This window comes from Eulemur rufifrons, chromosome 19 (assembly GCF_041146395.1).
Source record: "Eulemur rufifrons isolate Redbay chromosome 19, OSU_ERuf_1, whole genome shotgun sequence".
Classification (NCBI taxonomy): domain Eukaryota; kingdom Metazoa; phylum Chordata; class Mammalia; order Primates; family Lemuridae; genus Eulemur; species Eulemur rufifrons.
In genome coordinates, this window is record NC_091001.1 from 26,250,422 (window position 1) to 26,263,058 (window position 12,637).

The 12,637-nt window shown below is 40.7% G+C and overlaps 1 protein-coding gene across 5 annotated transcripts in view; it reads left to right on the forward strand.

Annotated features, from left to right (window-relative positions):
• Positions 1–3,362: 3,362 nt before the first annotated feature.
• Positions 3,363–12,637, forward strand: part of LCORL (ligand dependent nuclear receptor corepressor like) — a 161,592-nt gene continuing 152,317 nt past the window's right edge. For 3 of the 5 annotated variants that reach the window (XM_069494350.1, XM_069494349.1, XM_069494352.1), the window contains exon 1: positions 3,363–3,640. Coding sequence is in view for 3 of the 5 variants with exons in the window: in XM_069494349.1 (XP_069350450.1) it covers positions 3,493–3,640 (148 nt within the window). In the remaining 2 variants the exon portion in view is untranslated. The remainder of the gene's footprint in view (positions 3,641–12,637) is intronic. The other 2 variants (XM_069494351.1, XM_069494347.1) reach the window with 2 other exon arrangements.

Genomic DNA, 12,637 nt, shown 5'->3' on the forward strand with positions numbered 1-12,637 from the left:
CTAGGGCTAGGTTCTTGATGATGAGGGATGCCTGGCCTGATTGCTCTGTTGTCCCAGCTGACTGTCAGTGAACCCTCAGAAACAGAGCTGCCTTGCTTACAGGCAGCTGACCACAAACACCTAAGTGAGCCCAGTCAAGCCCAGCAGAAATGGCCAGCTGAGCCTAGCACAAACCATCATTCCACAGAATCATGAGCTAAATAAATAGTTGATGTTTTAAGCTATTAAGTTTTGGGGTGGTTTGTTATGCCTGCAAAGCTATCTAATATATCACTCCTTTGAAGTTAGGCATGGCCATATAATTTGTTCCATCCATTGAAATGTGTCACTTCTGGCAGAAGCCATTAAGAAAGAGACTTGATTCAGCATCATCTTTCTCTTGTCATGGTGACTGGGGATTTTCCAGATGGCAGAGCTCCCTAAGTCTTGGTCCCTGAATGGACATGGAATAGTTCTTCCCATCTTTCCTCACACTGACCTTTGGAGAACAGATAGTATAGCGAGAAATGAACCTTTGTATTAAATCACTGGGATTTGGGGTTTACTGGCTTTTGAGTTTGTTACTGAAGCCTAACCTAGCCCATTCTGACTAACAGAAAATCTAAAACATGTGGCTTTAACTTAGAGGCTCAGTGGGTGGTGGCAGAGAAATTGTTGTTATAGGCTGCAAAGTTAGTGAGACTGTGGTAAAATATTTGCTAAAACTGTTAATGTGTGTCTCCCATTCTTCCCCTTTCACATAGCAATGTTTGCCATATGCTATGGCTTGAATTTTTCCTCCAAAAAGCACGTGTTGGAGACTTAATCCCTAATGAAACAGTGTTGGGAGGTGGGACCTAATGAGAGGTGATTGGGCTATGAGGGCGGAGTAAATGGATTGATGTCATTATTGTGGGAGTGGGTTCCTTATAGCAGGAGCAGGCTCATTTTAAAAGGGCAAGTTTGGCCCCCTTTTACTGTCTTGGCGTCTCTTTGCATTTCCACCATGGGATAACAGAGCAAGAAGGCCCTTGCTAGATGCCAGCACCTTGATCTTGTACTTTCCAAGCATCCAGAACTGTGAGAAATAAGTGTCTGTTCTTTATAAATTACCCAGTCTGTAGTATTCTGTTATAGCAGCACAAAATGGACTAAGCCACCGTGGTTATTTTGTCCCTGTTCCACCAATGTATGTTGAGTATGTGTGCATGTGTGTGTGATTAGGGAGGGTAGATACTGTTCCTTTATAGGTCTTCATAACAAGAGAAGCTTTATCAAGTTCTAATATAGAGACTACCAAGCATCACCCAGAGATGCTGGAGTTTTTGAGAGCAATGCCATTACGGAATAGAACTTTGGATTGTTTCACTTTGTGATGAGTGAATGTATTTTGTCGCACAAGTAAAATCAATTGTAAGTTGGTGACTAGAAGGATGGATCACAGTAATCCTTGGTGTTATTCACTAATAAATTCTTGTTATCTTCCTTCTGGGCAACTACGAGGATTATACTTCCTCACCCCCCTGAAGATAGATATACTGTATAATTGGCTTTGGTCAGTGAAACGTGAGAACTGACTTGTATCACTTTTAGTAAGAACCAGTTTGCTATTCTTCATCTTCCTTTTGTCTACCATGCAAGGGGAGAAGTTCCAGAGAGTCTACCCTCCCTAAGCCACCTCACCTAAGTTTGGTGAGAACCACATGGAATGAAGCTGCCTCCTACCCCAGAGATGAACATGTAGATAAGGAGGAAACAAAACTTGTTTTAAACCACTGTGATTTTTTGAATCCTTTGTTACTTCACCATAGTTTGTGCCATCCTAACTAATGTAGATTACTATAAAAGAGATCAGGAAAGCTACAAATGCCAAGCATCTTGTCAATTATAATAATGAGGGGAATTGGTAACTGAAACCATCCACTGATAATTCCAAAAGCATGTTCACTAGTGATTTCACCTGCTCTCCAATTGCGACCATTCTAGAAAAGGTGGTTATGAGATTTCAAACTTCATTATTTTTAATTTACATCTTCACTACTGAGGTAATGATGAACAATGAAATACTTTCTTATAGAGGGAGAAAGAAAGAAGGTGGATAAGGATAAGCTACAAAACAGGGAAGGTGGTACTAATCTAAAAATGTATAAGCTTCCAGTAAGAATTAAAACATATTTCCCACAGACTTGTGAATAAATTCACAGTAATACACAGTACTTCTCAGTAAACTTTGGGTGGCTTAGCTTTGATTTGATACACTGCAGATACATAGAAACAAACGCACAGTCACTCTGGTGCAAAAGTAAAAGCTGTAATCGGAGTCTATATTTAATCAAAAGAGTCCTCTCTCTCTGAAGTTATTTTTTGTAGCACAGCGTAGAATTCATTCTATAACATTTGTAAAGTGCTTAATCCCGTGTCACGCACTGTACTGGGGTCTGGAGAGTGAAAGATTCCACGGTACAGAAGTCTCAGTGGGTCTCTGCCCTCCAGGAATTCACCTTTTGTGAAGCATAAAAAAATTTCCCTTCTGTAGTTTTCAGCCAGCTACACTAAATCCCCCGTAAATAATTTTCGGTGAAAAGACCCGCATCTTTTCCCTAATCCTTGCAAATATTCTTCCTTTCCGAGATCTCTTCGCCTTGGAAGCCGAAGTCACTTTGGGATTTCTCTCTGGTCGTTTGGTAGTTATTTCAGATGCAGCCGAATGGCCTGCTTGACCTTTAACTGTAGAGTGGCATGATGACAGTGACCCCGAAAAGTTTCCGGCACTTAAAACACAAAGCTTAGCCTGAATCCGCAGGGGTCCGGCAACTCTTTCTGCTTCCACTACCCTCCCACCGCGGAGCCTAAGGAAGCCAGAGCAGCTGGGCCAGGCCCGGCAACGCTGGCAGCGCACGGTCCTGGGCGCAGGGAGTGGGAGGACAAGAGCACAGGCAGCGCAGCGCGGAGAAATCGAAGGCCAGTCCGGTAGCCAAAGTGTGCGAGGCGGAACGGTGAGTGGCCCTTTCTGCTGGACTACAGTGACCGGCATGCACAGCGCCAAGGCGTCAAGCTCGGCTTCGGGGCCTTGGCGCAATGGAGCTTGGGAAGTGAAGTCTGCGGACTGTCTCAGTCCCATCGCGAAGGCAGAAGGGAGGCGTTGCTAGTCGGCACGCCGGTTCCTGGCGGGGCTCCGGGGCTCCTGCTCCCACTCAGGGTTTTCGCGGGCGGCGGGAGCAGTATGGCTCGCCTAAGTAAACTCCGGTGGGAGGGGGAGGAGGGGAGTGGCTGGGGAGGCGGGGTCAGCGGAAGCGGCAGGTTGCTTCCTTCTCCTCCGACTCCCTCCCCGCCTCTCCCAGAGGGAGCGGTGGGAGGGGGAGGGAAGGGCAGAGGGAAGGTAGTGACACGTGTCAATCAACCCCCCCTCGGGGGGGGGGGGCGCGCGCTCCGGGGCTCGCGCTGAGGGCTCGCGCCCCTGCCTCGTGCCTGCGCCGCTCGTATGTAAATGAGGGCGCGTGACGCGGGACGCAGATGGACAAGGGAAGAGAGAGAATGGCCGCCGCCGCCGCTGCTGCCGCCGCCGCCGCCGCTCAGTGCCGGAGCCCTCGGTGCGCGGCGGAGAGGAGAGGATTCCGGCGGGAACTCGACTCTTGGCGCCACCGTCTCATGCACTGTGTAGGTAAGAGAGACGCGGGCCGGGGCCCCGGGCTCCGCGCGGCGACGGCTGCCGCAGCCCGAGGAGTTTGTGGCTGTGGGTTTAGTTGAATCTCCCGTTCGGGTCAGTTCAATGGGGGAGCGAGATGGGAGCGGCGGCGGCTCCGGCGCTCGCCTTTTGTCTTGGGGGCTCCTCGGCCGGCGCGGTCCGCCCTCCTCCGCCTTCTCAGCTCTTGGGCTACCCAGGAACTGTTAGTTCGGACCCGCTCGCAGTGCCCGGGGGAAAGCCGTTCGCTCGCGCTCTCCTCGAAACTACTCGGCACCGGTCGCCGCCCGCCGTCCACCCTGACAGGAGGGAGAAAGCGGCCCGGCGGGTCTGCGCCCCGGCAGAGGGGAGCCGGCGGACAGGGCGGCGAGAGGAAGGCGGGCTGGTCCGCGCCCCCGCCGAGCGCACACACACCCCCTTCTCGCCGCCGGGGGCCGGGCCGGACGAAGCGGCCGAGTTCCCGGGAACCCGAACCAAGAGAACCCCCCCCGGGTGCTCGCGGAGCTGGGGCTGCGGGTGGGCCGGCAGGGGCAAGGGGCGGCGGGGGCGTCGCCCGAGGGGCGGGGGGCGCCCAACTCTGCCCTCTCGCGCTCCGCGGCGGCGGCGCGGTGTGTACCCCTTTAAGAAGGAGCCGCTCGAGCGCTGACGGTTGGGATTTGAAGTTCTTCCTCCCTCTTTGGAAGTCTGGACGGATGGGGGGTGTTGCCATGGCAGCGGCACCCTTCCACCCCCCACCCCTTCCTTGCGGACGCCCGGACGACTCTGGTCCTTCTTCACTGTCATGTGATGGACTCTTCCCTGCACACGCACGCATCGCCCTCCCCACCTCCTATCCAACTGCAGCCCCGTCCTCTTTTTTGGTGGGCTCTGAATCGTTTTGCTTCAAACTTCTGGACTTGGGGCTCTCATTCTGTGGGTTTTTTAGGGTGTCGGGAGGTGGTGGGTGGTGGGACTCCCCACTTTGCTGAAGTCGCTTTTTTTTTTTTTTTTTTTTTGCCTGAGTGAGACGTGTGCATGGAGCTGTTACCCAGCAGGTTAGTTTAGTGGGTTTAGAGGGGCCAACACGGGTTATGAGATGGGGCGTATTATGGGTGTTTGTCTTAGAAGGGGGTTCTGGGTGGGAGTGTAGGGAAAGAGGTAGAAAGGAAGGTTGTATTGTGTGAGGAGTGGATAGTGACAACAGCTTGCTCTACTGTCGAGTGAATCTTGGCATTTGGAGTTGGGGAGTAACCTTAGTGCCTTAACAAAACAACTCCCTTACCTTATTTGCATCTGTTCTTGCGCCACCTCGCGCCCCTTCCCCTCAACCCCCAGATTTGTTTGGTTAATGCCTTGTGATCTTTCCTTTTCTCATTAGTGGGAAGGAAATCGTAGTAGGTTAAACTACTACGACTTCAGTTAACAAATGTGCGCTGCAGAATGCGATGAATATGGGAACATGTACAAGAAAAAGGTTACTTTGATGAGGGGCATTTAAGTGATGTTTAAGCAATTTACTGTTTTTGTTTTGCCCTTATAAAATGTATTTTGGTCTTCTCTAAGGAAAGGTTTTGGGAAATAGCTTTAGTCAAGTAGTCATAAGTAGATTTTAGTTCGGAAAGTGTAAAAAACCCCTCACGGTTTTCTTTATATAATTTTTTAAAAAGCTAGATGTTGTTGTGCTTCTTATATACAAAATGGGACCGTTTTTATAATTGCGAACATAAAGATCTTTTCTACTGAAAACGAATTTAGAAATTGCCGAGTGCATTCAGGCAGAATCAGGTAGGTTGCATTGCAACACTAGCTCACGATGTTACCAGTGTTAAGTTTTGTCAAAGCACACGATGATTTGAAGCTGTCTTTTGTCAGTTTTTACGTTTTAGAATATTCTGGTTTTTTTTTTTTTCTTCTTGCTTATTTAGATACTCTAAGTATGGCTTTTCATCACAAAAATATATGTACTTTTGAAAAATAGTCAAATTTTAATTAAATGAAACAAAATCGGATTTGATGGAAAAGGGAACTAGACTATCTTTTCAGCTTACCTACTTGGATACTCAAGTAGCATTGAAAGACATTGAAAATTGAGTTATGTCTAATACAATCTTTATGTTACACTTTTAATATAATGTATAAGTATATTGTACTGTATGTGAAAAGAAATTTTTTCCCTGAGTTCTAACTGTATTTGAGAATTGTTTCCCACAGTCCCAGTCCTAGTCAGGAGTCCTACTGAGACCCATCTCATGCTTTGTTTTTGTCATTGTTATTTTTAAATAATAAAATCCTTTTGAACAAAGTGTACACTTGTTGATTGGACTTTTTCAATTCAATACCTTAGGAGTGAAATACTTTTTTTTTTTCTTTTGAGACAGAGTCTCAGTCTGTCGCCAGGCTACAGGCTAGAGTGCCGTGGAGTCATCACAGCTTACCACAACCTCAAACTCCTGAGCTCAAGTGATCCTCCTGCCTTAGCCCTCCGAGTTGCCAGGACTACAGGCGTGTGCCTGGCTAATTTTTTTCTATTCTTGGTAGAGACAGGGTCTTGCTTTTGCTCAGGCTGGTCTGGAACTCTTGACCTCAAGCTATCCTTCTGCCTTGGCCTCCCAGAATGCTAGGATTACAGCCTGAGCCACTGCACCTGGCCTTGAAGTACTTATTTATAGCAGGAATTGGGATGAAATGTAGTTTGTGTAATTATTTTAAGTTACCTTTTGCTGTTAATGTTTATGGTCATTGCTTTGTAAACATATTTTACAAAAAAGCCATATTCTTTTCACTTTGCATATGTATACCTGTGTAAACATATATACACATACATAGATATATTTAGTATATGTGTATTGAATATTCAGTGCTTTTATTGCTTAAAATCATTTTTATAAATAATATCCTTGTTGTCTTTGGGGAAGAAAATGACCCAAAAGTCTTATTTTTAAGTGAGAGGTGGAAATTGTAAGCAGTATATCATGGTTGTGCAGCAAATTAGTATTGATCCCTTAGTGGAGGTTTGAATCTCAGTTCTTAATTAACTCTTTAAAGTAATCTGATTCATTTTATAACTCATATAATATTCTAATTTTATGAGGAGAAAGTTAGTTGTCATGACTACTTGTCATTAGCTGAAAAGCTAAAATGTTTAACTCTATATAGAAAGAGATATTTACCTTCCTCTAATTGTAACACTCATCTCTTTACCTTAGATTTTTGACTACTCTTCTTATTCGTTCTTGATTTTTTCCTTTTAATTGAAGGGTTGTCCTACAAGCCCTTTGTCCCAATAATAGCGCTATTTACAATGTGGTACTTTTTATAATTCTGCTGTTTTCTATAATTATCCTATACTGTGCTATAGTTTTCGGTATGCTCATGTAACAAAATGTTTGGGTACTTGATGTAGTAAAGAGTATCCTAGTTCTCATTACGATATTGAGCAATAACAGAAGATATAGTCCTGAATCTTATGAAATATTTGATTAGTATTTGATAAATCATGACATTAAAAACAGGAAAGCCTAGACTAAAAGAAATGCATTAGTACAGTGTAAAACATTATTAGGACTTGTAGAAACTGTTAGAATATTTGATTGGGGACATAAGCCAATTTTAAAAAAATTTTATTTTGATAATACTTCAGTCTTACAAGTTGGAAGAATGGTACATGGAACTCCTATATATCTTTACCACATTCACCAATTGTTTTACATTTTGCTGTATTTGTTCATCATTCTTGCTCTATATCCATGTGTTTTTGTTTTTTTTTAACAGTTTGAGACATCATACTTCTTTATCCCGAAATTCTTCAGGATTTCCTAAAAACAAGAACATTGTCTTACCTAATTACAGTGTGGTTATTAAAACCAGAAGATTTAATGTTAATGTAATACTATTACCTAATTTATAATCTATATTCAGATTTTGCTTTTTTGTCTATTTTCTCTGTAAGCTACCCTGCTGCACTCTGGGATCCTCTCCAGAATCATGCATTGCATTTGGTCATCATGTCTCCTTAGTGTCTTTAATTGGGAACACTTCTCAGCCTTTCTTTGTATTTCTTGACCTTGACAGTTTTTAAAAGTACAGGGCAGCTATTTTGTAAAATGTCCCTAAATTTGAATTTGTCTGTTGTTTTCTCATGATTAGATTGGTTATGCATTTTGGCAGGAATACCAGTGAAGAGATGTTCTATCCTTCTCAGTACATCATATCTTGAGATTCATAATGTTGTTTGTCCCAATGTTGGTGATGTTAACTGTGAAAATTTGGTTAAGATGGTATTATTCATATTTCTTCCCAAAAGTTATTTTTTATCCCTTTGTTATTAATATGCAATTTGTGGAAAAATAATTTGAGGAATAGTATATTTACATAGTCTTATCAAAATTTTACCCACAAGTTTTAGCATCCATTGATGATTTTCTAACTTCATTCCTTCTGTAATTATTAGTTGACATTCTGTTGTAAAACAGTCTTTTCCATCTCCATGTATTTATTTAGTCAGTACTTTTTATCAGTATGAACTTATGGATTCTTATTTTATTCGATAGTTAAATCCATTACTGTCATTATTTTGGTTCTCAAATTGTCCCAAGTTTTGCCAATGGGAGCCTCATCAATCTGTGTCCAGTATTTTTCTGCCATACCAAGATAATTCCAGGTTCATCTTGTATTTTACCTGTTCCAGCTCTGGCATCAGCTGTTTCTCCAAGGTGGCTTCCATTCTTCTGAGTGGAAAATAGATATAAACAAAACAATCTAAGCACTAGGTTTCAGGACTGTTTTTAAATTCTATTTTTCTGATACAGAATCTGATAATCATGTAATTGTTTTGTCTAAGGTTACAGCAGCAAAACAAAATGATAAAGATTAGGGTAAAATCATTCTATAAACTCCACTGTCTTTCCTATGTAACAGTGTTGTCCAGTAGAAATAAAATGGAAGCCAAATATATAATTTTAAATCTTCTAATAGACACATTAAAAAAGCATATTTTATTTAACCCAGCCTATTCAAAATATTATTGTTTTAACATTGGTCCATATAGAAATTATTAATGAGTTAGTTTACGTTTTTTTTTAATATTAAGTTTTCAAAATTAGGTATTTTGTACTTGTAGCACATCTCTATTTGGATTAGCCACATTTTAGGTGCTTAATAGCCACACGTGGAAAATGGCTACCACGTTGGACAGTTCAGTTCTATACTTGTAGTGGCTTCAGCCAACTCTTGATTACCATGATTTCACTTACTTAAAATCTGTTGACAATAACCAAAGCTATAGCTTATTTCATCTTTCCCCAAATCTTTTAATTCAATAGTATAGAACAGTGAATAAGAATATAGGCTCTTGAGCTATACTACTTGTGTTTGAATCCTAGTGTTACCACTTACTGGTATAGATAAGTTACTTACCTCTTTATAGTTCATTTCCTTTATCTGTAAATTAAAGATAATTGGGTTGTTTGTAATTGTATTAATATATGTTGACATTACTATGTGTTTCCATATAGAAAGGTATTCATTAATGTTAGCTATTATTATTGATTTACATAGGTTATTAGTAGCTTTGTTTTTACTGGTAGATTCTTTCTGGTGGTAATGCTGATGAACAATAAAAAGATCATGGGACATGTTAGAGGAAAAGAGAATAAGGGCTCAAATGAGCTGTGTTCTAGGGCCATAAAACTCTAGAGTTTTAGAATCATGGAGTATCACTTAGTCTAATCTGGCTTTTTGTATTTGAGAAGACCAAAAGGCATTTGATACCTTCCTGCATTCTAAGGAATCTTTTGGCTATGTGGTAACTGAATACAAGAACTTAGTTTTAGTTCATTGAAAAAAAATCAGTATCCTGTTAGATCTTCTTAAAACTACTCTTTGTTGGTTATCTACTCTCTATTTTAGTCTTCCTTTTAACCAGCTTGATACTTCTTTCTGGCTGCTTCTTGCCTCCTGCTCTTTTATCTTACCATTAACTTCTACCTCATCTTGTCACTGTTACCATGTAAATCCCAAAAGAGTAGATTTACTTAGAAATCTGGATTGCTGGGACTGGTATACATGGGTCAACTACCCAAAAACTTTGTACAACTAACTGTTTTTTCAAGCACTAGCAAATATGTTTTCCATTTTAAAAGGTGGAAATTGTGGCACCATCTAATAACATGCATTGGACAAATGGAATCTATGATGCTGATGAGTAGTTGGATGGTTAACATATCCATATTTCTGTGTAAAATAGGCATATTGATGAATTTTGCATACAAATTTTGAAATTTGTCTGTACTCTTGAATCATTTTATACTTGGAAGGCTAAAATTTTGCCATCTTTAGGACCTAGCAGTGTGTAAATTTTTTATTTTGTAGATGTTAGATATGGGTTACAGATCAGTCTTAACATGTCATAGCCTCATTTCTGGGTAGTGCTATCTCTTTGTGCTTCCTTGGCTGGCTACATGTGTGCGTGCACCTCTTCCTGATCAGCTGTGCACATGAGAAGTTTTTGTTGTGTCCTCCACGTTCCTCTAACTTGTTTTACTTCCAACCTTGGTCTTCAATCTTCTACCGTGGTCCAATCTTGTGGGGAGCAGCAAGGATATGAAGATTTTTTTTTTCTTCATTAGTAAGTCTTATCTTTGCATTATAATATCCTATATTTTGTATGAGTGGAGTTGGTATCTTTTCTTTTTGAATAATACTCCTTCCTTTTGATATATATGGCTAACATTCATGGCAGATAGATAACAGCACGAAGGTCATAGGTCCAAAATTTTGGAGACTTGCTTAATTTTATTAGAGTCCATACTTAAGTTCTGAATCTATAATCAAGTAATCCTTTCAAGAGTTTTTATTCAGAACAGAATCTAGATAAGAGAATGTGAATGGTCTCAGACCAACCTACTTCTTCCCTAGATGGTATTAACAAAATAATGCCATCTTTGTATTTGAAGAATAGTACTTTGTTCTTAATTAAAGCTAAATAAAAATTTTGTTTTGAGAATTTTGTGTGTTTGCTAGAAAACAAAGCAGAATGAGGAATTACTTTTCTGTATCTCATCTCCTTTCCTTTTGTGTAGCTTTCCTTTAATTGAAACGCCTATCCTGCTTGGTTGTGTTTGCTTATTTTCCTCCTTCTTTTTTATTTATTTATATCTTTTACCTTAATCTGTTGCCAAGCTATTATTACTTTCTTTACTGTATCTCATGGATTGTTTTTCTGATGCAGTAGGCACTTGGGCAGATTCAGATAAGATTCTGGTTTATATCAGTGTCTGCATTACTGGTTTTACTGTCTTCTAGTCTAATTTATAACCTACAGTAAGTCATTGTTTGAAATATCTGCATTGATTTCATAGTTTACAAAGCAGTAGTAGCTCCCATTTGTCTTTTTTTCCCCATCAAGTAAAATCTCCTGACCATGTTGGTCACAGTTTAGCAGACTGCTGCTTCTCTGTTTGTCTAGTTTCTTCTTTTGACAACCCAACCTTTTCATCTGCTTTTATTCTTTTTTATACACATTGCCCCAAATTCTTCATCTTTTTAGTCATATCTTCTATCCTGCATCCTAAGTCACCTTTAAAATTTACCTGCAACCTACAGTCTTTTTCAAAGCATTTATTGAAAAACAAATTTGACAACTTTTTTCATTTATTCAGATTGGCCTGTTCTTTTCTGATGAGTATTTGCAAGGTGTGTACATAAGAAGTAACTTTGTCCATTAGTTCTTATATGTAAGCAATGAACTGTTTAGGGACAAAGGATAAGTCATCACAAGTGGTAGAAAGGACTAAATGGAAAGAACCATTCCTCTTATCCTCTGTCATTGTAACCTGAGGCACAAGTCATTTCACTTTTTACAGGTGGTGATCTATGAAACTGAGATAATATCTGTCCTAAGATGTTTGCTTTTTTAGTTTTTATGAAAGATGCTATAATATTTATGTTGTAATGGTTTCTGGGCTGAAGGTATAAATTAGGAAATTATCAGCATAAAGATGATATTTAAATCCGTGGAAATGGATGAGATTATCTAGGGGTACAGGATGGTGTAACTAGAGGGGAGGAGAGGACTCAGTACCACACCTTAAGGAATCTTCACGTTCTTTGGGCAGAGGAAGAGGATCCATAATGTAAGGCCACTAAAGTTGTACACAGAAAAGTAAGGCCATTGGCTGGGTAGTAAAACCAAGGGAGAGTGGTATCACCAAATCCAAGAGGAGTGAAGAATGCTACATTAAAGAGGAATTGTTACATGTTGACTAGATGTCAAGAACCATGGAACAGGGAAGTATACATTGTTTTTGGCAACATGGAAGTTCTAGGTCAGGCCTGGGAACCTGTGGCCTTCTAGGTCCTTAAGTGCGGCCTTTTGACTGAATCCGAATTTTGCAGAACAAATCCTTTTATTTTTATTGATACATTTTTATTCACCTTTTATGTTTTTATTTTATTTTTAAAATGAACGTGTTTAAAATGCCAAAGAATAAAATAAGTTTCAATGAAATAATCCTCCCAGATTAACTAGCACAATTAGAACATTGGTAAGCCATAATGGCTAAATTGATGGCTCCTGTGCTCATGATTTAGTTCTAACTTCCCTGCCCAGCTGGCACCACTACTGCATAAGGCTGGTTGACAAGAGTTTATGGGGGTCTAGAACACCAGTTTGTTATCAGCTTGTGACAGCGGTGTAATGTGTTTCTCTTTGAAATGGAATTTGTGAATAGTTGCACAGCTCGACAGTATTTTTTAATTCTGTCTGCTTAACAACCCATCATGTCAAAGAAGACCAAGAGAATGCTAAAGGAGGAAACCAAATTTTTTAATGAGGATTGGGAATTGCAGTATTATCTTGTTTCTGCCAACAATAAGTTGATTTGCTTGCTTCATGATACTGCAGTATCAACATTAAAGAAATTCAATGCTCATCAGCATTATAGCACTCATAAGGACCATACATATTTTAAACTAGAGAGAGAGGCACAAACGGTTGTA